Source organism: Patagioenas fasciata, chromosome 7 (genome assembly GCF_037038585.1).
Source record: "Patagioenas fasciata isolate bPatFas1 chromosome 7, bPatFas1.hap1, whole genome shotgun sequence".
In the NCBI taxonomy this organism is placed as follows: Eukaryota; Metazoa; Chordata; class Aves; order Columbiformes; family Columbidae; genus Patagioenas; species Patagioenas fasciata.
In genome coordinates this window covers 12,966,039-12,992,821 of record NC_092526.1, presented here as the reverse complement: position 1 = coordinate 12,992,821, position 26,783 = coordinate 12,966,039, and the positions used below count along the sequence as shown (strand labels likewise).

At 39.8% G+C, this 26,783-nt stretch overlaps 1 protein-coding gene across 41 annotated transcripts in view; it reads right to left on the bottom strand.

The window, feature by feature from the left end:
- Positions 1–26,783, bottom strand: part of CLASP1 (cytoplasmic linker associated protein 1) — a 170,528-nt gene that overhangs the window by 48,389 nt on the left and 95,356 nt on the right. For 15 of the 41 annotated variants that reach the window (XM_065840583.2, XM_071810828.1, XM_071810840.1 and 12 more), the window contains 8 exons: positions 22,716–22,823; positions 21,166–21,192; positions 19,355–19,522; positions 13,543–13,650; positions 9,582–9,644; positions 5,905–6,008; positions 3,421–3,444; positions 2,241–2,485 (listed from right to left, as the gene is read on the bottom strand). In XM_065840583.2, coding sequence (XP_065696655.1) covers positions 2,241–2,485; positions 3,421–3,444; positions 5,905–6,008; positions 9,582–9,644; positions 13,543–13,650; positions 19,355–19,522; positions 21,166–21,192; positions 22,716–22,823 — 847 coding nt within the window. The remainder of the gene's footprint in view (positions 1–2,240; positions 2,486–3,420; positions 3,445–5,904; positions 6,009–9,581; positions 9,645–13,542; positions 13,651–19,354; positions 19,523–21,165; positions 21,193–22,715; positions 22,824–26,783) is intronic. The other 26 variants (XM_071810831.1, XM_071810850.1, XM_071810833.1 and 23 more) reach the window with 10 other exon arrangements.

The following is a 26,783-nucleotide window of genomic DNA, read 5'->3' as shown; positions in this document are numbered from 1 at the left end:
CAAAGGTTGCATGAAGACACCATGTGTAAGTATTCTAAAAGCTCATGGACCCGAGGTAACAATGCAAGTACTGGATTGAAAGAGGCAGTGGAAGAATGTCTCCTTAAGGGAGCTGCTGGCCTTCTTTTATTTAGAAGACCTTATGGGGAGCTCTTATATAAGGCCACATAAAACTGTAGAACACAAACAGGATATGTAAATGCCACACCACTTTGCATACACATCTTTCTGGATATGCAAATCCCAGCTAATATAGGCTCAGCCATCTTTCAGTTCAGACTACTAAAGAAAACCCAGCCACATCATTGTCTTTTATTAAACTTGTTATACCACAACAGAAGTTATCATGTTTAATTAGAAGACAGACAGACTTGCCCCTTGGACTAATGACCTTGATGATGTTCTGCAAGATGCTGTGGGAACAAACAGTATGATAAAATCTAATAATAAGAACAGGCACCAGATCAACCCCGAACCAAGGAGGAAGCAGACCAAAAGCAAACCAAAGTGAAATATAATCTAGAACACTAAAACCAGTATCAAATTAAAAAATAACTCCACAGGGGTTTAGTTTCTGAGACAGGTTTATAAACTATTCAGGATCAAAGGTAAGTAAGCATGTCAGCTTGAGAGACTGGTGACAGCAGCACAGTTCAAACACTGCAACCAGCACAGCTGAAAACAGCAGCTGAATTCTACTGGCATTACCACTGAGAGCTACTGATCTGGTTAAATAGCTCATCACTCAACCTTTGCTGCACTTCCTCCCTCGAACTATCCCAAGAGCACTCAAAACCTTGGTTATAATCCTCACGCACCTCGTGACAAAAAAAAACACCCACAAAAAACAAAAACCAAAGTCTGACTCAGCTTTCCCATGCGAGTATATGAGGTGCCAGAGTCTTTCCAGACAGTTCATTAAAATAAATTAAAAAAAAAAAAAAGACAGCATACATGTGAGAAGTATCTTTTAAAAAACAGGTAAACAGATCACACCAGAAAGCATCCCTGATCTAGAGACTCTAGCTACCCACATCATTATAAAAACCTGTAGCACTTCCCACTTAAGGACTGCACCACATCATGTGAAATGCTAGAATATTTTTTATGATGGCACAAGCATAACTTTTCGAGGCCTGCTCACAGTACATTTTCATTCAGCCTGTTACCATGAACCATCAAATATGTTCAGCCAGTGCGAAAGTCTTTCAAAACTAAAAAAATGTGCAAATCCAAGTAGGTAGGCCATAAACCATACAACCACCATTATAAACTTTGTCATAATTTAAGTACATAATATTCATAACAGGAAAATGAAAACTTCACAGCTATTTGTGAATGTTACCCTTCAAAGGAGCCAAAAGATAAACAGCTTGTTTCCAAAGAGTTTCACCATAAACTAAGGGTGAAAAGCCCATGGTTTGAGAGCCAGTTAACTTTAGTTAATGTGACCTGTGGCCATATGAAGTTTCTTCGTGACTATTGGGTAACTCTACAATCCTTTAATGTGTGACATGACAAAGGTGTTTGAAGGGTTTATATGGCTCTCAATAAGGAAAAAAGGTCTGCCTCTCCTAGCATAAGCAAAGTTTCAGAGTTGGTACACCTACTTTATTGCCTTAAGAAGCTTCCCTCTACATTATAAATGACATCATTTAGAGGAGAGTCAAGTTTCTGATACAAGATTTTAAAGACTTACAAATAATATCTATAATTATAGCTAACACAGCCTTCATAAAGAGTTAAAGTATACTCAAAGTATTGAGAGCATCATCTGATCTCATCTCTGAAACACACACACACCCTGAGTCATTTTAGAATAAGTGCAGTGTTTGCTTCAACAACTAAGTTGCTGGGGAAAGAAAAAAAGATACAGAAGATTCAAACAGACTAATGTAGAAACCGCATCACCCTTTGAATGCATTTACATTTCCATCACTGTGGGAAATCTCACTGTGCTGCAACAAGCACCAACCATCGGACATTTTCTTGAGACAGAAGGGATGAGCAGACAGCATGCTTATTTAAGTCTTGTCTACATTACTGCTACAACTTAATACAAATTTTACTGGTGACACCACAGAAATTTTTCCAAAAGTAATTAAAGTTCCACATTGTGGAGACAAAGCCTTCAGAACTGTTTAAGTTAATTCCGTCCGCATAAGGCAGGTAAACATTACTGACTTGTGACTATAGCCACCTCTAATGAATGACTGGCACTATGAAACTACCAAGGTCACCTCAGTGTCCGCTGGCTTTTCAGCAAGTTCTGAAGACCTATGAGCCCCTCTTTCCTTTCAGACCAGTTGGAGCTGGCACAGTGGTTAAGGACCTCGGCCACATCTTCGGTCTGCCGCAGGTAGTGAGGAATGCCCCCGTTCCTGGAGCCATAGGAGCGCTCCGAGCAAGCGCTTGATGCATCGCTGTTAGCATCGTCATCAGAGTACATCCCATAGGGTTCATATCTTCTTCTCACGGGCTTTTTCTGGAAAAGGGGAAACACTGACTTTGTAAGTTATATAAAGTTATATCAATGCCAAAAGAAAAACATTCCATCCATAACCACTAAAAGAAAGACTAGTGCTATTGTTATAGTGACAAAAGTGTTTTAAATATGTCACCAAGCACTGCCTGCTTATCCCTCACAGTGGAGCAAGGCAGATCCCACTGATTTTAATGAGACCATTCAAGCGACTAAGGGGAGCAGGGCCTGCCTTCCCCAGCACGAAAGCAAGGTAGTTATGCCCAGCGGAATTAGCAACTGGTAATGAAACCATATGTTATTTTATTGTCAATAATGGTCAGTTCCATTGTTAGAAATTCTATGATTATATAACCTCTAATTCAAGAAAAAAATAAAGATAAGGAAGGAAGAGCTGAAGGAATCTGTGCTGGCATGCACAGTCACTTTGATATGGATAATTAAGTGACTCTAGAGATGCACTGGGATATAGAAGACGACAATTTCTCTGTTAGTTTCGGCTAAGATTTTTCCAGAGGCTGCTACGGGAGTTTTTTCAAATCCCACTCATTTCCATAGCATGACATTACAGGACCTTATTCCCTTAGGTTCATCTTTGACAACCTTGATCCTTACAGAACAGATAGTACAAAAAATTATGCTAGCAAACAAATTGTGTGCTATACTACAAAGCAAACTTTTAAATGAACCTTAACACAACAGGATTGTTAAGACAATGTCTCGGGAAAAGATCGCCTATATTCTGAAGTGTTTGATACAGAATTCCTTCCAGTGTGCAGTTGTGCAGTTCTTGGACTTGTGAAGCCAGCAGAGTTTTGCTTCCACTAGGACTGCAGGACTGAAGCGTAGCAATTAACTCAAGTGCAGTACCATGGGTGTTAGCAACAGGGTGGGGAAAGTTGGAAAATAGAAATAAAAAGTCAAGAAAGCACTAGTACCTTGCTCCTGGAGTCTCCTAACAGCTGTAGGCAGGAAAATATTGAAGGGTGGGAAAAAGCATAGAGAATTATGTCAGAAGCTTATGTAGGGTTTGTTCTTGCAACAAAAACGTATAGCAAATGTGTCGTAGCAAATAAAAAGAAAATACAGTTTAAGCAAAATAAAAGTGGGTATAATAACGCCTGACTTTATCTCATAAATGTTGCACTACTCTTACAGCCTACAATCTCCATTAGGAAGCTTAGAAGTGAGATTATCTGTTCATAAATTTTTTAGTGTTAGATCTACACACAGCACCTCTTTGCTTACTTTTCAGAAATGCTGCCCTGGAAGATACCAGAGTTCTTAGTAATTATTTATTTCGCAACACATTAGTAGTAGCATTTGATTTTAGAGTCTTGGAAAGAAATTCTGATGTCAGGAAATCACTATCTACAGTACAACACATTTAATCAACTTCACTTAACCAAGTTCTCTTTCAACCCGCAGCTCTTATACCACACTTTTTTGAAGCTTAGCTTCCTTCAAGACCCCCCTGGCTGGCACGCCTGGTTTAAAGGCCTTACTCAACACCAAAGTCTCCATCACCCTTTGAGTTCTTCTGACAGATTCAAGCACTGATTCCCAGCATAGACTGTGGATTTAGGCCAAGTCCAGTTCTCAACGAGAAGCAGTGGATCCAACAGGAATCGTACACAGGGAGTGGAGGTCACAAAAAGACCCAATATGTGTTTTGTTTAAACCGAGTATTTGAAGTTATCTTTGGAGAAGTTCTTTTCATTTCCTACTACAAGGAAAATACTCCTCTGAAAACAAGGCTGCTGAGTAAAAGCAGCCATCACGTTAACTCTCTCAAAAGAAACCTGAGGAGGGTTTGCAAATTGCCTGTTGTGAGAAGACAACCAAGAAAAAGCAAATTGGGGTGGTGGGAAAGAAGGAGACAACATGATCACGTTGCATCCCCTAAAGTCATACAAATTCAGATTGATCAACCAAGTGAGAAGCACCCCTTAGTTTGCAGCTACTTATGAATTTCCTTTTTAAAGTATTCGACCCTTTAAGATTTTAACATTCTAGTATACTGCAATTAAGTTTAAAAGAGCGAAATATTTAAAAGGAAACTCTCTAAGTTTAGCTGACGATTGAGTTACGCCCAAAGAGATCTCAGTGATGAGTAGTGAACTGAAACAGTGATCCTCTCCTCCCCCAAGAAACCTGTATTCAGCAACTGCTCACACTCAGGAACACAGCCCAGTTTGATTTACACAGGCAAACCATCACTTACAATTACGCCCTGAACTGCACTGGTAGCGAATTCAAGGTGCTGAGAACAGAAACTGGCTCACAAGCTGTTGTATTTGGTAACGGAATGTCCACTAACTATTCAGCCCACTAAATGCAGCACTGCCATCTACCATATACTATCTTTATATTATTCACAAATACTTTTTTTTTTTTTAAGGAAAGGTAGATTCTGTAAAAAGTTACATTTCTCCAGGAGTATCATCCAGAAATGGAGGTGACATGAGCTGGGTGATAATCAAATATAAAAAGGAAAATGTTAGCCATCCTTAGGAAAGGTGAACTAGGAACTCTGGGGCCATGGTTCATTCCCCATAAAGAGAGATCTGAGATATCTGTCTCAAGATACATCAGGAAATCCTCTCCTCAGTTCAGGTATAGGGCTGGAGAAAACCCAAGGTACGCTGCTACTCAGCTAACGCTGTAAGGTAATTGCTCCTGTCACTACACATTCTCTCACCCGCAAATACTTAGGCTAAGTCCAAAGGTTTATCTTCACACTTATCCTCTGAAGACTAGAAAACACTCTCTAGCTTCTAGCTGAGAGAGATCATAGTACAGTAAGATTATACAGGACAATGAAATTTTTTAAAACGACAAAAAAAAATCTGGAAATGCACTGCATTTTTGAAAGTACTAACATCAAACTAGACAAATATGCTTCAATTTAACTGCATGAAATGGTACCGATTACAGGCAAGCCAAGTTATGAGCTGATCCCAGTACCCAGCCAGGTGCAAGTAACACAGAGCAGGAACTTGTGAAACTCTCAATTATTTTTGAAACCTGATCAGGAATTGAGACTAACAGAGAATACCGTTTTTTTGACAAAGTCTTCATGCAGGTAATGGGGTGGATGGAAAGCGCTGATCCCATGGGTGCCGAGCAGCCCTACAGTGCCACGTTTGTCCTCTGAGAGCCAAGCAGAAGGCAAACAACTGATCCAGCCCATTCTGTAGCTCTAGCACTGAGCCACAGCCTGCTTGATAACAACTGCAGAGAACTAACATGGAATAAGGAAGCAAATATATCCAAAGACAAAACAGCAAAAGGTAACTAACTCTACAGCATGAGACACTGGCACAATCAGAACAAAGCTATTTAAGAAAGAGGAGAACGTACGTACAGGTAACTTTAAGCCACTTTCCGGTGTTGGAAGCATTTTGTATTTTTCCTCTTACCAGTGCATCGGCCACAGCAGCCTCCAGATCTGTGCTTGTGCTCAGGACTCGCATGGCATTCACAGAAGCAGGCATCCTGCCTGGCTGGCCGAGCCCAAACCGGTCTGCACAAAAGACAACATTGAAAGGGATTGTTAAATGAATTCACATTCACTTGGAATCCTAATCAGGTGCCCGAGCAGCTCTCCCCACGGGCTCTGGGAACTCGCAGTGCTTTTCCATTAAACACGCTTTTATCCAGAGCTCCAGAGAGTTCATCACTAGAGTAAGAAATAAACTATTGTTTGTTGGGCCCCAGAGACAATTTTGGATCCTCAGGGTATTATTTTTTAAAAATTATTTTTCTTTCCTTTTTTAAATCTGGGAAGCAGGGTATCTATTTTGCGTTTCTTTTTAAACAGAACTTGTTTCAAAGTTTTACTTTAATGTCAAAGGCAGACATGCCAGTCCCTATCTGGCACCCTCAGAAATCAAGAAAAAGCCTCTCATTAACTTCAGAGAGACAGAATCGTGCCCAGTGTCAGAACATGTTAATACCTGAGCACTCATCCATCCTGCAGCTTTTTCTCAGGCAAGGATGTAAGACTAGCAGCACCAGATTAGCCTATTTTATGTCTCAAGGCTTGACTAACATGTAGAATATCCCCCTACGCCCTACAGTATAAAAACAAGATTTGCTTGTGAAGTGACCCCAATTTTTGTTTTATTACTGTTCTTGAGAAGCCATTTAAATGTACACTAGACTGAAATATTGTTTAAAAGCTCTATTATATCAAAACCAGTATTTTTGATCCAACAATATCATCTTCCCCTTGAATTTGACAGTAAAGCTCTCAGTGGCACCAAAGTAACAAGCCTGAGTGCAAAATGAGGTTTACACTCCTAATACTAATTAGCTTACTTTAACATTTGCCCAGTCTGCCGAAAATGTTACTGAAATTAGTTTACTTGGGCAAAAGCAAATTCACAAAGGTGTGTTAGCAGGGATATGACAGAATCAGTGACTTAAGTATCATGGGCCGGACTCTGGCAGCACCGTCCCACTCAACAGAGGCAGATGAGATACGGTATGATCGGGATCCTGGCTCTGGTCTACAACCAGCAAGAGATTAGTATTGGCACTCCAAGTTTGTGTTTCCACTTGGGCTTGTCTTTACTTGAGAAGGGCTGGGAACATCCCTCCTGGGACATACCTTACACCTCTGTCCCCCACATGTGCCAACAGAAGTTTTGCCAGCAAATTTGGTGGTGCAGAAATCAAACTGCATGGATCCATTTGTATTTTGAGAAAAAAAACCACCCAAACCTGAAGAGTAGTATTTATTTCAAATAGGAGTGTTATATATCAAAATTTACCGTTTCTTAGAGTTATGTACCCACACAAGACATTTCCGATTTACAACAAAAGCACATTTTCTACAAACACATTACAAAGGAAAAAAAACAAAACCAAAAAAACAAAACCAAAAAAACACAACTACAATTCTTAGAACTACTGCCAAAAAGTAATCAAATCATGACATTTCACAAAGAAATAAAAGTTGTATGTGTTATTACTATCCCCTTTTTTAATGCACTTGTGTTGAAGAATGATTTCAAATATTTAGGTGAAACAGTACATCATCCCTAAAATGGAAAGATCTGTACAGTCTTAATAGCAGCACAGAGACAATGACAATGCATTAGGTCTTATTGACACTAAAGTCACTACTACAGAGATATACACTACAAAGATGTACAGAAGACAAGTATTTTCCTAAGTGTAAACTATATCTGGTATGGTACAAGGGCTGTAAATTTTGGTAAAAGTTCTGGACTCATTTTTATGTTTAAACCCAACTCAGTGACATTACTCCCACAAAATTTGGCTTTAACTTTCAAAATAACATAGCATCAAAAATACCATTGTCATTTGTTTTCACATTATTTTAGTATTACATTAGAAAAGGGAAGATAGTTTTGTTGTTTGTTTGGGTTTTTTTAAATGAAGAACAGAATGACAAAGTAATTCAATTGTAAATAAGTTTAAATACCCAGCATAAAGAAACAAAAAAAAATGGAGCCTTTTTAAACAAATCAAATACAGTGTGGCATGCTGGTGTTTATCTGTCTCCATGGCTATCAGGAACTTTCTGAAACACTTCTTTCAGTGATCTTTAAATTCATAACACCTAAAGTCACTCTGGTCTTCTCCCCAAGACACTATTTTCATACCCAAGTGCAAAAGTTGGACCTTAGGAGAGACCTCGGCATCTCTCTAACGTGAGGCTGGAAACACATCTGGATCCAGAAATAACCAGTACAGGCAAGTCCAACATTACTGGACAAGAAATAAGCAGAGTATGTTCTGCCCATATCCCCTTCTCCCCCTAACTATATTTATTATACTTGTTACAAACTTGGTGAGAACTCCTAGCCAACATTTTTGGCCTGATTTTGCCATTTTTAGCCTTCTTTAGGACACAGGTAACCATATACAATTTGATCATGCTTTGCCAAACCACTGGAGCCAAGTATGCAGTGACTATCACAGGAAGTTGAAAGCAAAGAAAGTTTACAACTGTATTACAGCTGAGGGCTTTTAAAAATTATTTTCAATTCTTTTTGTTAATTAAAAATTCAAATTATTACTTTGAAGTGGTGCAAACTGATTTGACTCTCTGTCATTTTTCATCAAGTAACCTGATATGGGAAATGTTTTGAGAGTTTTAGGTAAGTGACAGCCATTTAACTAGACGTAAGAGAAAGAGAATATTTTTCACTCCCTACCTAAAGGGAGTTAGTTACATCATTTTCAGTATCGCTACTTCCATATGCAATTTTAGCCTCCAAGTAAACACTGAGCCCTTATCTTTGACATCATCCTTGTCCTCACAACTAAGTTTCTATTGACCCAAAGCTAGCAGCTCTCTTTCATTTCAAGATCCCCAGTGAAATATCCCCATTCCAAAGGTAGTTAAAAGGTTCTCTACAACCTGCACCTGTGCAAATCCTGCATGGGGATGGGGATGAAGCCACTGGAACCTGCAGATTTTTCTCATTGTATGTAAGCATTAATTTCCTGATGCAAACACAGTGAAATTATGGAAATAATTTTTTCAACAACTTCCATGTACTTTAGACAAGGCCTTCAGAATTATATGAAGGATGGATTAGCACATATTATCCTCCAAATTTCATTTTGAAAGCTCATCAGGTGCTTAACTCTTGCTGCTCTTGTGCATTTTGGAGAGGATTCCAAAAAGCACTTTCATTAACAGAGACAGGAGTCCAGAACATTTAGTAATAAATGGGATGAAACCCACTGGGATCAAGTCCTCGCACTGGGAACTGCTACACTGCGAAAGAGGAAACAAACAGGAGCTACAAGGACTCTGCATCAGTCAGGATTCAGCCCATGCTGGACAACTGATCCAATTTACAGGAGAACTGAGAAAGCCCTGGATCACCCTTTGTTTAAACACTGCTCACAATGTTTGTGAAATGCACAAAATTAAAAACATCCAATAAATGATATTTGAAACAAAAAGGCACGTTGAACGAAACTGAACAGAAAGCCCGGCAGTGGTGAGAAGCACATGCCAAGTGCTGGCTGATGCACGTGACAGCAAATGTGAAGATGGTGTAAAACAAGACGACGTATAAGAAGCGGATTCATGCAGTTAGCGCTTGTTCACCTGACTGCCCAACAGAATCAGCAGTGGAGAGAGCACTAGTGGACCTGGAATGACGTCGAGAAGCTGCAAGTAGAAGGAATGGCAACACCCACAGGATTAACACACATTGAACCCGAGACAGAAAAATGCCACATCCAGAGGGGATGCGTGTGACCGCGACCAGTAACGGTGTTTTGTAGTGACAGGGAAATGACGCTGTGTATGGATGCAGAACAGATACAGTGCAAGCCTCACAGCGATGCCTCTGTCTGTAGCTTACCCCCGCTTTTCCCCCATGATCGTAAACACGATGCATGACAAAACTCATTTGTAACAGTCCCAAACCCGGTGCAGTCCAGCAAAAAGAAACAAAAAAAAACCCGGTGCACATCAGTCACGTTCAAGACCCAGAGATCTGGAAGACAGCCATCATGAGAACGTGGAGCACAGACCTACAGAGCAGGATTTAGATGTGTCTGATCTAAACCCCAAAGTGAAGCCATGATGAATGGGTAGGAATTGTGTTTGCAGGTATTTTTCCACAACATTCTAGCCTATGCATAAAAAACCAACATTAACAAAGAAAATGAGTAACCACAGAAGTAGCAAGAGTCATACAGGGAGGTCAGCCAACCACTGCACATAGGTCTTTGGGCTGGGCTTGGTTTTTTGTTCTGTTTCTTTTGTTTGTTTTTCTTCCAAGTAAACACACGTACACACATACCACAGCTGTTGCTACTACATAAAGTCTCTTGCTGTTAACAAGTTTTGCATACATGTTTCTTCAATGTATATGTGTACATGCACAGGTAATCTGAATATGCACATCATACACTGCATGTATCCAAATTGTTAATAGCAGAAGAGCTGAAGCCAAAGGCAGCTCCTACTTCAATTCCCAGTTGTCAGCAGCATATGAATTATAAAATCCCTTTGGAGAGGTTTTCAGTTCTTGGATTCAACATAAAGGTGAGCTCTTAATGAAAGCAAATGGAAAGCTGGTCCAGCCACTTCCAAATTGCAGAAATTCAGTTTTTCTCAAGAGGTTTTCCTTGTGTCTTAGCACTGACACGCTCACCTAGCTCCAAGCATCTGACCCCAGAAATTGACTGCTTATTTGAGCAATTCGTCACCACAGACTCACTGAAGGCCTTGTTACTTTAGCATCATTACTAGTACTATCAAGAAACCGAAAGAATAAAGCAGAATCCCTTTCTAACACAAATAGGCTTTGTCAATTATGCATATACGTGTGCAGGAGAAAAATTATAAGTCATCCATTTAAGGCAAGGCATTCATAAACACAAATACTAACATTTCAAACTAGAAGTCAGCAAAGTGAGAAAAATTAAAAAGTTTTTTCCAGCTGTGAGAGCTTGACTAAAAGCTATACAGATTATGCAATGTGGTCTTTAGCTATGGAGAACACATGCATCTATTCCAGAGAACAAATGCGCTGACACCGTAACTCATGAAACATTTGCTGGATCAGTGCAGGATTATGGACTGAACCTCACAAATAGGATTCTGAGCTCACAATTGCTTTTTCCTGAGCCATCCGCTGTGCCCCTGTGGATGTCACCGCAAGATCAAGGCCCATGGAAAAACAGGAATAACAGTTAAAAAAAAAATCATCACATCTCTGCAAGGAGACTGAGTATAGAGTGACTCTTCACTGGCATTTCCCAATTTAGGATACAAGTGTGATGCACAGACATGCAAACCTGCACAGCAGCCCCGAAACAAAACAATTTGCGAAGTCAGGATGTCAGCGTTGACATTGACTGTAATACCATTAAATATAACAACCCTGTCGCTTACATATAGCTAGTTTAAGTATAATTTACTAATATACAAGTTAATATTTACGAGCAAAAATAGACCATGCACAGCAGGATTATACTATTCTAGCACTAACGTAAGATTAACTGGGTTCTAGAAATACTGCAACAGAATCCATATAGTTTTGGCTTAAACTGACATATATCAATTTCTTTCAGATGAATTACACACAATATAATTAACAAGATCATGAACATATTCAAGATTAAAGCATTTCAATGAAGACAAAAAAAAAAAAATAGGATAACAACCATACTGGGTTACTATTATATTGATACTTCCTCCCTTAACCTTACTTTAATGACTTTTAATAACATTTTCTAGAAATGCATTAATCTTCAGGTAGTTAAATATCATGAGCTGAAATGAAATCACCCTCTCTCCACAATAAAGTTTGTTACAACCACTTTAACAGACACCTGTAACTGAAATTTTATAGTCAGTGTACGAGTCAGACTCCATGGTGGTGGTGTACAAAACTCATACCGTGATTCTCATATACTGCATTTGTTTTTCAGAACAAGGGCTCAAGACAGGATTTCAATTAATGTATTTTCACTACAATAAACAAAATACAGTACAGTGACATAGAACACTGATGAGTTAACCCTGAAATCCAGCCAGTTTAACCACAATGGTTGGAGAAAAAAAAAGCTTCATCCAGAACTGAAGCTAGGCAGGGAACTATAGAAATGAGCTGCGGTTGCATACCTACTGTCTCTTTATGGCTCCGGTATCAAATCTGCTTCATTTAATCAATAAGAAGTTAATCTATTTATCTTAAAAGAGCCATGAATCAAGTTCTGAATTCTAACTTGGACACATCACAATTTTTTAAAGCAGAAATTTAGATATTACAGATAATGCAAATAGATTATTTTATAGCTCAAAATAAAGGTTTAATATTAGAGAGGCCTCTGCATTCAACCTGAAGATTCCACTCCACACCACTGAAATCAATGGGATTTTTGCCAATGATTTCCCATGGATGAAGATCACCAGCCTCTGCACTGATAGCCCAATCAATGACAACATCTATGCAAGTTTAGAAGATTACAGTATACAGTACAGCATACTAATCAAGTATGAGAAACAAACAGGAAAATTTTGCCCATTTGTCTATATTTTTCATAACTCTTCCTCACTATTGGATTAAAGTTGTAGAACTAAGCCCAAAATGCTGTTCCACCTACACACTACATGATATACCTATATTTTGTCACTATATTTTGTAAAATAGATCCTGTAATATCATTCTTTAGCCTTGATTAAATTTGTAAGATCATCTTTCTCACTTTTAATACCACATGCACAGCTATGAAATTACTACAGAAATGAAGAGGGCCTGAGATAAACTATATTTCATTATGTCTGCGATGACAAAAATCTTTCATACAACAAGTAATGTATTTGGTTGAAAATATGACATGGTATTTGATCAGAAACATTAACTATCCTGCTGTTTTCAGAATTGTGCAGAAAAACAACTGCATGTGGTAAATGTAATGAAATTTTCTATTTGTACTGTACACGTTACCTGCACGTTAATGACATTCCCTCAAAACCTCAACCTTTCCACGATTTTAGGCTGCTTGAAAAAGTTTTCTACAAAACGGCATGTGCAACTTGTCAATATATGATTGACAGTGTTGTGTAAAACCTCTACAAAAGAGAGCTTCTAACTCTCTCGGAGAATTTAGTACAGAAATGATATACTGCTACTGTACCTAGCTGTAAGAAAATCAGATCATGAGTAATTAGAGTCACTCAACAGTCTACGATGCTACCGACAACTTCACTGTGACCTAGAAAATAGAGCCTTGCTTTCCCATAAGATTTCCACCAGTGCTGTGAAGCACAGCAGCCCCATACAAGCTGATTTAATGAAACTAAAAATTACAGAAGTTCAAAAAATAAACTATTGTCCTGCTAACAGTGAAATGCTGAAAACCAGAATTGAAGCATGCAGAAGAAAACAGAAGGCAAACAGGGTTGGAAACAGGGAGTGTGTCAGGAATCCAAGAGAGGACAGGCTCATTCCACCTGGTAGTGTCTTGAAAGGGCGATCAGAAAAAGGGAAAAGGAGAAAAAATTAAATTAAAAAGTGATCCTTAAAGCTCCAATGCCTACATGTACTCACCAAGTGGAGGAAAGCCCCGAGCAGGGCTTGTATCTCGACTGCTCTCACGGCTGGTATCGCGGCTGCACCCCTGACTCATGCTGGGTCGGGGGATACGACTGCTCCGTGCTAGCATGCAGCATGGAGAGTTTCAGAGAAGGTGAACAAGTTTAATGAGGACAGAAAGCTCAAAGTCAAGTCACATATCTGTTAGTTACGGTAATTATTACATTACTAATTATAATTTGCAGCAGCCTTCCCAGGCTCTTTACAAACCAACTACCTTACGTGCTGAGCTGTGTTTGTGATGCGAAGTTTCAGCAGCATTAAATGTCTGGTTGACGGTCTGCTTTTTTTACTTAAGCAATTCAAGTTTTGTTATTCAAGTAGAGCAGGAATCTTCAATCATTTAGGGGAGCTCTACTGTTACAAAACATGCAAAACAGACAGGGCTAAAAGAAAGCCTTCTGGAATATTTTTTTCCTTAATTATAAGATAAACATCCTTCTGAAAGAAAACAGGTCAAAATTTTTAAAAGTAGTCACAATACCATTATGCAATTTTACATAGCTTTGTCTTTCATATGGATAGTTTTGCCACAAACAAATATCCTAAGGAAAAAAGGTGTATTGTTCAGTCTTGCAGAGATATTTTTCTCCAATGAAAGATACTGGGAAAAAGCACTTAGAACCTGAATATCTGAAAGACAGGTTAAAGAAAAAGGATTGAATTTTAAGACAGCACCAGCTTCAGATCTTTAACAGAAGCTATCTAATTTCTGCTACTCAAACATTTCTAAAACCTCATATTTATAGTTTTATATAAACACAGATTGAGATATATGTGCACTTAAGGGAAGTTTTAAACTATATTATTTACTTTGACAAAGCCCTACATCAACAATACTCTTCGGTCTGGTAGCTGTCAAGTGTTCCATCTCCCACTGCCTGATGAGGTCCTGCCTGGCAGCTGTGTCACAGAAACTCCTCATGCACAATTTGGCCAAATACAAAGTAGGAGATAGAAGATGAAGCTGCTTTCATAGTAAAAACCAATTCCACTGCCTTTAGCTGAAGTATTGTCCAAGTAGGAAAAACAGAGTCAGGCCCTTCGGTTGCTTAACATCAAGGATTTTACCTGCACGATTTTATAAAAATAAGCATTCTAGGTATTTAAAATTGGATTACTCCTCTGCAAATTGTGTCATTTTGACATGAGAGATGTTTGCAGAATGTTATTTAGTAAGCTGTATGCCTGGTATAGAATTCAATGATTTCTTATGTTAAAAAAAAAAAAAAAAAAAAAAAGCAGTTATGTCAAGAGTTTTCCTTGAAAAATTTAATGACTAGAGAGGGATTTCCTTTGCTGTTTTGAAAAGGCAGGAGCATATTTTTAATGTTCAGGAAGTGCCTTTTAAGGAATTTTCTCATGTAGAGTAAAATCTAGTCCACCGGCTTTGATAACAATGGAGCAGAGCCACATAAATATAACATGAACTTGCTTTATATGAATACTTTAACAGTATCCTCATATTTATAAAAATAGTGCGATTTGCACACTTCAGAATATATATATTCTTATAAAGTGGTTTGTATACAGAACTTACATGTCTAGACTCAAGTTAATAAAGTTCACCTACAGTGCTTCTATGGGCTCACATACACTGGATCTATTAGTACCCTTTCAAGCAAAACAGTACAGAACAAAATAGAAACCTTCATATTTAGACTTTAAAGATAAAATAGAGCCTACTGCCAGATTCTTCATTTCTCAAATCCTTCCCAGTTTTGCAAAACCCAGCTCATATTTCTCAGATGAATTAATGGTTCTGATGGTTGAATTTTGATGCCAGACAACACAAGATGAGCTGTTGACCAAGGTGATTAGATCACCATAATGTCTAAAATTTCTGAGTTAGATGGTCTTGTAACAAATAAGACAGACTAAATAATACGAATTGAATGAAATTAAGGCCCACAAATACCATAATCCCACAAGTGAAAGTAACACTCTAAAGTCTTCTACACGAATACTTTCTTGAAAATTAGGACTCTAGAAGAAAAGTTCTCATTCTTGGGTCTCATGCTTATGTGTAAATAATGGCAGCCTTCACATCAGGTTTGCACAGTCTTTTAAGTAGAGAAGATTTGCTAATCTTTTCTATGATACAACTCTATTAAAACTAGGAAAGATTCTTTAGAGAGGGAGAGATGTAAACGATCAAAAAATTGTAACAGATGTACACAATACATTCTCCTTCTATAACAGCTAACAGCAGCTGCACAAAGTATGAGGAAAATGCGCTTTAACTGCACGAGAACAGACTAGTAGGACAATGTCACAGATGAAGCACAACGTGACAGCACAGAGCACCCGAAAACAAACACTGGGTACTTCATGAGTAATGGTCAAACAAAAGACTTGCATGCTACTGGATACAAATGCAAGAGAAAAAAAAGGATTGGAAAGAACTGAATGAGTCTGTTGTGGACTCCCAGGCACCTGCCCCACATTTTTACTGCTGCGTTGTGTAGGGAAGATGGAATATCAGCTGTTCTCATTGGGCACTGCGAGCAATAAGGGCAAGCAGTGTTGCCATTTAGACAAGCCTCGTACTGTCACAGCCTGTTTTCGCAGTGTAGGCAGCAAAGACAGAGAAGACAGACATAAGTCTCAATTTCAGAACTCCCAGCCCCTAAAAATTGAATAGATATTAAATAAATGAATAGCAAAATCGATTCAAAGGAGCGGGCAGGATGAAAGCAGACAGTGTGGCCACAGTCAGCTTTGGACTGAGGGCCTGGGACTGGACAAAGGTAGGTTGCTTCCAATGAAGCCCCAACTTCCTAGATGTGTCCTAAGTCTTCTCTATTTGATCTGGAAAGGCAGAGCAGTTCGATATGGTTATCATCATTATTAAAACACATTATTAGGCTGTCTTACACCAGTGGAACCCAACAGATACAAATACCACCAGCAGAACTTGATAGTGTCCCTGTTTGCCAATCTACCACTTGGAAGAAAGCTGTATTCCATTAGCATGCGATTTTTAATGATTCTTAAGTGGAGACTAATATTCAGTAGACACTTCCTTTACAGCAATACAAGCATTTTAAAGAGCCTGTAAATGCTGCCAGAACAGCCAAAGGAAAGCTCTGCAGTTGGGTACACCCAACAGATGCAAGTCAGGAACTGTCTTCAGCTTTCCAATAAACACACACAACATAACCCCAACAGAAGAAGTGCTGCTGCATTACATGGATAACCAGCTGTGTCTGCTTCACTTTCTGGAGAATGAGTCTTGAATCTCTCACTCCTTTCATATCTAACTGTGCCACATGATATGCTAAGCATCCAACAGAATTAACTGCAAGCAGATAAATTTTCAAGCCATGGGAAACAGACATCACCTTAGAGATGTCCTTCAAGAGGCCCAAAGAAAAGCGCCTGGATAACCTCTGAGCAGCACAGAAATCACAGAAGGGTTTGGGTTACAAGGGACCGTCAAAGCTTATCTAGTCCAATCCCTCCGCAATGAGCAGAGACATCTTCAACTAGATCAGGTTGCTCAGAGCCCCATCCAGCCTGGCCTTGGACGTCTGCACAAATGGGGCATCGAGCACCTCTATGGGCAACCTGGGTCAGTGTTTCACCACTCTCACTGTCAAAAATTTATTCCTTACATCTAGTTTGAATCTAAGTTAACCGCAAGCCGCTGATGCTTGCAGACACCCACATGCAGAGGCACTATCAGCTTGACACTGCCCCAGACAGGCAGTGGAAGCTTATTGCAAAAAGCCCAGCTGTATCCAAAGACTTACTCTCTGTGTGCTGACCCTTGCATACACAGCACGGGGTCCAGCTGCAACTCCCAGTTGTCCCTGAAGAAACTGCACAAGTCAACAGACGAGTTATGAAAGGATCCGGGTATTACCCGTTTCCAGCGGCCTGATCTGCACGATGCTTTACCTACCACCTGCTGCACTGCAGTGTGATCACAGGCTTAAGAGATGTTTCAGCCCATTGGATAAGCACATCTGTGTCAAACGTGTAAATAATCCCATAAAGCCTAAAAGACTTCACATACATTTGGTGCCAGACATGAGTTCAAGCACCTTCTTGAATCAGAATCTGAAAAGGTCTATCAACATACTTAGGACCAAGGTGAGTGGGAGTCTCATGAAATGAACAAATGAAAAAAATGCCACCAAAAGCGACTGAAGCAACACAATAAGAAAGCAAAATACCATTAGCTATTATGTTATAAAGTAATAAATGCAACAGAATGAAGTATGAAGATGACAGCTCAAAAAGCTATCTCCACCCAAGCCATTATTACCATTTTCAAGGTCCAATAAAGACACAATTTCTGCAACTGACCACTGAAGACAACACAAGTGTCAGACTCTCTTGTTCCCATGACAGCCCAAAAGAACAGGCTGTGGCCATCAACCCAGGGAGCAGGTGGAAGCCACACACCTGATAGATCTGTCAGAGCTCTCTCCCAAAGAACAGACATGGACTGTGTTCACAGGGAGCACATCACAGCAACGAGATACAAATTATACGTTCAAAAGAATTCAAGGCTCCCATAATATACCTGAAAGCAGGCAACCCAAGAGTGAGGATTTGACACAAGGCAATTTCCCTTTAGATGCTCAAGACTGTTTCAAATCAGATCACATAATGTGATGATCAGTTTAAGCTTATGTGATGGTACTATCCATCATTCTTTGTTTCCTCCTAAAAAACAACGTCCTTCTGCACTGTGATAACAGAATAATTAGCTCTAGTATTTTGGAGGCACTTTACATTTTAAAAGTAATGAACAAAAAAGCACAATTCGTACAGAGGCCATAAAATAGATCAGACATGAGAAGAAAATTGAATTTGGAAAAATAATCACACTGAACCTCAGGTGCTTTAAATTCATATCAATATACTTGAAGAATGAATAAGATACTTCTCTAACAATATACTCTAAATAGAAAGATAGCTTAAAATACATTTGCTAAAGCAGTAGTTAAATATTTAATTGACAACAATAGGACTATAATTTAAAACAATTTCAACCTACTAATAAATTCTTTGGAGATATAAAACAATACAGTAACAGTCTTAAAGTGTTCTTCCTCTACATAAGCTTCAAACTTATGAAAACATTTCAATTTAAAAAATGAAAGCAATATTTACTTGTTCAGACAGCATGCTGAATACCTTTTCAACCCAATCCAGATACACAGAAGTTTGTATATAATGATGCTCACTCACCTGACTTTAAAAAATGAGTCTGCTGATAAATTTAAAAACAAAAACTATTATAGAATATTTACAAAAGTCACTGAGACAAGAATACAATTAAATCGTAAGTCTAAAACATCATCTAAGAAAATGGCTCCAAGACGCTAAGGATGAGAGAAGCAAACCAATTAAGCTGCAAAATCTCTAAAATAATCCAAGAACGTGCTCTTTGCCCTTGATTCCACCTGACTGCAAAAATTGCTCAGCTCATGTTAGGACTAAGCTGTTGATGCCAAATGAGGTGTTTTTGCTGTGGTGGTTAAACACAACAAATGTGTTTGCTGCCTGATCTAATAATATTGCTCACGGTGAATTTCAAACAGAAAACATCTCATGACATCTTTAGGCCTACTTTGAAACTATAGCTCAACCTGGAAAATTAAAGTTTTTCTCCCACAAAATACAATCACACTAACTTGCCAGCTGAAAAACTCAGAAGAATAACAGTAAGATGTAAACAGTCTCCTAGTCAAGAGGAAAGTCCCTCTTTCAAGCACACTGGTCAGCATGTCACTGCAGTGACTGTTCTTACCTAGTCCTATTCTGTTGGGGCTTGTCTCTCGACTGCATCCCTGGCTCCGAGGGATCTTGCTGCGCTTCTCTGCGGACGACGGCACCGGCTGGACTCTGGACGCTCCACCGCTCAGGCCACCATAGGCGCTTCCTAACAGCTTACCCGGAGAACTAGACCGGCTACCAGCTAGAAGAGAACCAGAAATATGGAGAGAGAGAGAAAGAGAGAAAAATTAAAACCACAAAATTTAAAATACGCTGACAGCAAAACTGTAACACAATGAGCCCTATCTAAGAATTTGACTCAAATCACTCAGAAAACTAACAGGACTGTTCCCCATGGGCTGTCAAAGACGACTGAGGGAAGTCCAAGGACAATAAACACTCGCATCAGGAACCCTGCCTGAACGAACCACACTGCCCAGCTGAGAGCAAGACCAAAGCAGACACTGCCAGGGTACGAATACCCCAGCTGGCCGTGCCCGAGCCTGCGGAGGTGCCAGGAGCAGCCTCACTGCAGCAGCAGGGAAGTCACAGGCTGCATCACCTCCTCACGAAGCAACACATGCCTGTGGAGCTCCGTGCTGCAGCGAGCTGGCTTCTGGCACAGGTCACCTGCTGCAAGGTGGCCCAGGCATCTTCATGCTATACTACAGCAGTGGCATTGCCTTCCTGCAATAATTCAGGAAAATTTAAAAAAATACCATCTCAACAGCAGCAGTTCTGCACAATAAACATTAAACTGAGTGTCACGTTTGTCGAGATGCTGGTTTATTTAAACCTGACTAGTTTAACATAAGCTATTTAGTTTTCAGTTGGAGAAAATTTTCAGCAAGTTGAGTAGTTAGCCCATTTTATTTTTCCTTGTCTGCTTGAATAGTCCATGGCAAGTTTACACGTCTTCCAAGTAATGTTGTCTGCAACGCAGTCTACTAACCAATGTTTGTCTACATATTTACATTCCAGCTGCAGTAGATATTTTTTATCTGAAATACTTCTACTGTCTAACTCAATGAGTTTAAAAATACTTTTTTTTTCTGTGGTTCTTCATTTGGTAAATTGTTTGAAAATTAACTAATGCAAGCTTAAAGGTATTCACAAAGAACTGTCATAGATTCAGGACTCTCTCTTGCTTTTTCAGGTATAAAACAGTCACTGAAAGTTTGCTGCTGATCTTATCATTCCTGACATTCAATTTGTTTGATAAAACAGCCAGGAAATGTATCTTTGAAAAAGTTGTAAGAACATACTCAGACAAACTCGTATTCTGAACCAGTCATGTTCATTTCCTTCTGAAAAGTATCCACACATTTCAGAAAAAAAAACAGTTCCAGATACTATTACAACTAGCAAGAGTTAAACACTGCTCTTCTGAAGATACGCAATTCTATTAATCCGATGGACAACATAACACGTGTATTATTTAATTTACTTGCTCACTACAATTTCTTGGCCAAAGGAACCAAATACTCCAATACTGTATGTGGTGCTGGCTCCCCCAAAAAGGTTTCACACCCTGAAAGCCAACACACCTCTCAGTTACACCACTGCAATCTCACTGATGTCAGCAGGGTTGCACTGAAGTAACTGAAAGAAGAATTTAGCACCTGGGGTTTAAGATGCAGCAATAAGCCAGCTGCAATACACAGAATGTATGCTCACCATGTTTAATTACTATGAGAAAGCAAAATCACTTGCCAGGCACATTTGGATTTATGACTAAGAAAATGCTTTTTAGGTCTCATAGTTAGCAAAGAGGGAGGGAAGCTCAGCAGTTAAAAATATGAAGAAAATAATGTGAGAAAGCAAGAAAGGGAAAACGTTTCTTACCACCAGCAGGATTAGCTGATCTGGATCCTTGATTATGAGGGCAGACCAAAGGACAGGCAAAAAGTGGATTAAAAGACAGCAAGACAATACAGTGTTCAGCATGCGGTTTATGCTATACACAATACAGACAGATTTATTCACAAACATGTCACTTCTAAAGCCTCTGCATAACACAGTGACTTGACCTGCAGGTGTGACTAACCATCTCCCAAGGTTGATCAGCTTCTTAGCTAAATATCAACCAACACACTGAGACCCTAGTTCTGTTCTAAATTACACCCCAGCCCAGTCTGCAAAATTGCAACAGGGTTATTCCTGTGTGGGCATGGAGAATTTGGTCCTGGGACTGTATTGTATTTGAATTCATAACTTATTTCATGCAATGTTCAGTTTAGGATACAGATCACATCTAGTTGGGCTAGGCTGGAATCAGGACCAAGAGAGCAGGTTCAGATGTGACCATCCTAATGCTTCATAAAACATTCTATAGAAAATTAAGCCCATAATCTTTGAAACCTTTGGATACTCAACTATTCTTTAAATGCTTCTGAGACTTGTCTCATCTGGTCTGATCACTTCTTCACTAAACTAAGTTTAGGGAAAAAAAAAAAATCATTTCTACCTTTGGGTCAATTTTAGGTTCAAAATTAAATAAATCAATTTAGATCGGCATAGCAAAGCCCAAATTTCTTCATGACCTCAATGTAAAGATTTCCATTTAGCCTCATCCTGAATATAATATTTCTCTCCATCTCTCCCACAATGCTATAAACTGCTTCCCCATCCCTCCAGCATGACAGAGCAAAGCAATGAGAGCATGAACAGAAAAGGGCTTTGAAATAAGGGTGGCAGAGCAAGACAAGTCCTCAGAACACACGTGTCTTTCCACAAAAACCATATCCTCTTTCCCAGAAGCTTGAAGGTCCTCAAAACACAAGTGGTTTTCTCCCTCCCCTCAACTCTTTAGTGTCCAAGTGACAAAATTCTCCTTAGATACACATGACAAATACGCAGCAGCACCATACGTGTGGTTCCTTGGGGAAAACCGTGCTTTGCCAGGAAGCCAGAGACTGCAGATGTGTCATGTGAATCTAAGGGCAGAACTCTCCTCTATGTATCTAAACAAAATAGATTACGTCCTATTTTAAATGTATGTCAAATCACATTAACTTCAGACAGCTCACGTGTTACACATACAGAAATACAGTCACATAAGCAGGAGAAGCTTGGCAGGGCAAGAACCCAGGACAGCAGTGAGCTACAGACACAGAGGGTGTCTCAGTGGGACCCAGTGCAAGTTTAGTCCTACACATCACAACAATGTGAAATTCTGCTGCATGACTGGTTAAAAAAGCAGCAAGGAAGCTCTCAGATTTGGGGACCTATTTGTCAGCAAAAGCACACACTGGCTATGTGGGGATTTGTTTTATTACATGTCCAAACATTGTTTGGTAGAAGTAAACCCAATCCTCAGCTGATGCTACCACAAATCAAGAAAAATGTATTAATAGCTATTTGTTCTCTTCCCCCAGAAATAAAACGTTTCTTACGCTGGGACTGGGAAACTACTTTAGCCCGGCTGCGGCCGCGGGTATCAGCAGGCATCGAGGTGACACTTGTGGCACTGCCAGAGCTCTGTCTCCTTGTACGGATCCGACCTGGAGGAATGCAAAGACAATCAGACTGTTAATAGGTTTCTTCCAAAGGCAGCAGCAGCATCTAACATGCTGTTCTATGCTTGTAGGGTTGCTATACACACAATTAACCAAGGTACAGGGAGAAGAAACATCTTTCATCAGACGGGCTGAGACACAGGTGAGGAGTGGAAACACAGTCACGGTCCACGAACCTGAAAACTTCTTCGCTTTCTGTAACCCTATCAGCTGGTTTACTTCAAAAATATTACTTCTCTGTACCCTTTGCTTCTGTTTTAGAGTAGTTTCTTTACAAAGGATCAACAACAAAAATTTCAGTCTCCTAAATACTGCTTCCAATATCAAATTATTACTTTCTGACAAGGCGATCACCCTTTCAGAGACATGCGTGACAGATCCCCCCACAAGTTCCATTGCTGGGATTTCCAATTAGCAGTTCGGTGCTTTATAGCCGGTTCTACACGCGCAGGCTGGCAGGCACTCCTGCGAGAGCCTGTCAACACAGCCTGACTACGCTTTTATTTCAGGCTTATTGAATCCTCCCTGCTGTTTACAGATCCTTCATATTTATCCCAAGATCAGTGTAACTTTACTTGAAATACAATCAATGTTGTGGAAAAATGACTCCTTGTGTCTGCTCTTTATTTAAGCAGAGAATGGATATAAAGTCTCAAAGTGTTATTGGTCCTTTTTTCTGTCCTTTCCTCATGAAAAAGCCACAGAAATTTGATCTAGAAAAGCTTACAGGGTCATCAGTTCATCCCCTTCCTGGGGCAGAGCTGTTTCATACAGAATGTTCTTTCCAGTGCTAAGCTTCAATTATCTGTCTCTAGTTAATGGGAAAGAAGTGATAATTAAGAGCAACACAAAGAAAGCCCCCATCAGTACTTTTCAACAACTCAGTTCTCAGCCAAACATGAAGCTGTTTCTCAGGACTAATGCCAGTGCTATCCTGCATTTAGGGGACAACTTCAAGTTTCAGGCACAATAATAAGAGGAAAAAAACCACAACAGGTAAGAGAAGAGTTTAGACAACTGCACCCACCGGTTATAGATATTCATCTCCTGCCATTTGTCTCCACCATAAGCATACAGAGAAATATGTAAAGGGAGATATACACTCCTCTCCCCCCAAAGAAAGAAAGAAAAAATACCCAAACACATAAGGTACACATGCAGGGCAAGACAATGGCAAGCAGCCCAGGCTGAACAGATTGAGAGCTCTGCTCTTCTCTGAGCTCCCAAAATATTCATAACATGGTCTGCAAGTTTCTCACAAACACAAAGCAACAAAGAGATGCTTAACTTTGAGAAGAAAGCCTGGACTTGTTTGTAGGGTGAAAGCCTAGAAGACAGCTGTACTTCAGACCTCTCCACCAACATCTAGTTTTAAAATAGCTCAGTGGGTAAGACACAGGTATCTACATTCAAACATTCATTTGTAGAAGTGACACAGAAGAAATCATTGGAAAAAAAAAAATGGGCAAACAAATCAGTTTTTTAACCACTGACTCAACTAAAAAAGCTCTGAGCACATTCTCACATGGGTCCAGTCATGAAACCAGCTGCCAAGCTCTTCTTACCACCAGCAAGGCTGCAGATCTCTTCTGTCCTAGGACGTGACCCGCCCCTTACAAACCACCAGCCTGACACACAGCCAGGGCCAGCTCTCCAGCTCCCTGCTGGCCCATGCCCTTCCCTCACGCATTTGGCACAGGCACAGCCACACACAGAGGAGCAGAGTCACTGTGTGACCTGCCACAAGGTTTGTACTCCAAACCCACTGTAGGCTGCAAGGAAGGAGGCAGATGGACCTCATGCTTGTCAGAAGCCTCAAGGCTTCCTTGCATTTCTCACATCAGAGGGCATCACTGCGGCAGCAGGGGTACGAAACAGTGAGACACGACGTTAAATCTGACCAGTCTTAGGAACCAGTAATGGAATTAACTCACATCCTTCCCAGAAGGCCAAGAGAAAGCTTTGGCATTGCAGAAAGTCCTGGGGGGTAACTCAAGCTGAAATTCAACACTTCACACTGTAACAGACAGTACTGGAAAACATGTTTAGTGATGTGCATGGGCCAAGAATATGTGAGAAGGGACTGATGTCTCCTCCTCTTATGCACAGGCCTCTCTCAAGATGCTCACAATTTTCTGTTCTTCCTACAGCTACAATTTTACTGCATCATACAATCTATGCAATACAAATGTGTCCACTACATTCCCTTATGGATTTCACCTGCAAACAGAAGTCTGCATTCTCATCCAAGAGTTCTTTGCACATGGGGCTATATGTGGCTTTATCCCTATCATTCTACCACAGACAGAAAAACTAATTTCAAGCAATACTGTAAATAACATATCAAATAAGTTACCCAAACTACTTTTTATTGTTAAACTCAGACAAACACCTCCCCCTTCCAAAACTTTTGCTTTTAAGTGCGATTGTTTCCATATCTAGCTCAAACTGTAGATGTAGCAATTCATATTTCATAACCATTATCTTTCTGCTCCTCTTAAAAGACTTACTGCATCCTGACAACAGCAGTACAAAGGAACAGATAAGGACTGTCCCAACTAGTTTCCAAAAGCCATGAAAGCCCTTGATCTAGATTTGACATCTGACACATCGCTGTTGGTAGAAGGAAGTATTTTGAAACACTTCATATAAATGCTTTGTGTTGAGAAAGAATTTGTGGTGGTTGTTTGGGGTTTTTTTTAGGATGTTTTGGTTTTATTTTTAAGTTACTGTCAGTTTTTACAACAATCAGTGGATCAGAATCAACCTTAAAATATCTTAACATGTGTCTAAACCTAGGAAGGTTGTTTTGGTTTATTTTGTGTTTTTTAAAGAGGAACAAGCAAAGGAAGTTTCTAAAATAATGTTTTTGCATCACAAGAGGCTTCATCCAGCAGCATTACCCTGAGCTCCTCTGGGAAGATATTGCAGCATCACCATCCCCCATGCTCAGAACAGACATTGGCTTTGTGAGACTCAGTCTGTCTATTACACTGAAAAAAGTGGCTTTCAAATAGTCTAGAAATGGTATATAACAGCTCCACAACAGAGCTTAATCAGTTCCATGCTGTGAATAATTATACCTACAACCACACAAGTTATATAAGGAAGCACTGGGATGGTAATGGTCTCTCCACAGACCAGGTTAATGCATTTAGGTTACTCAGCACTGGGTTTTTCCCCTGCTTGGAGAAAAACATTCCCAAAAGAGCCTTTAGGATCAGCCCCCAAGCTGTGTCACTGTTAAATGACACGTGGACATCTGTGAGAAACATACACATCAACTAAAAACATGCTTTAAATATAAATCTGTAAATGACTTTTTAGAACCACCATTGGAATGGGTTCCATGCATATCTAGCACATGTCCAACGTTATACTAGTATAAAGACCTGATTGTACCATAATTTCCCCCAAGAATCACTTAACCCTTACTGGAAGACATCAGCATATGTTGCCTCTGGGGTCTGCACAAGAACTCCCTCCAAAGCAAAGGGTTGAGGGACCAGCAGTGGCACCGCTCTGCCCTACAACAACAAGCACAGGCAAGTCAGCACTTCCAGAAGGATGGACCAAGTGAACAAAGGAACCTACTCCCCGAGCATGTCCATTTCAGACACCACGTACAGTCGTACCTTTGAATCAAGCCTTGCCCTTGAGGACAAGCAAGAGGTCTAAAGCAGAGAAGAAAACAGGAATGGTGATTTCATAAACCTTGCTTTATTCCCGAAGTCTTTGGTACAGCTCAAGATGTTCACCTGAGCTGACCACTCTTCTTGAGCCCAAGTTCTCTGAAAACTACAGACCAGATTTTATTTCCTTTCTGGTGAATATTAAAAACTATTAAAAATCGTGCTGCCAACTCTGGAAACTGCTGATTTTGTTTTAAACTTGCCAGTTTCAGGACAGACCGGCTTCCCCTTTTTGGGAAAGGTTTGTCTGAAG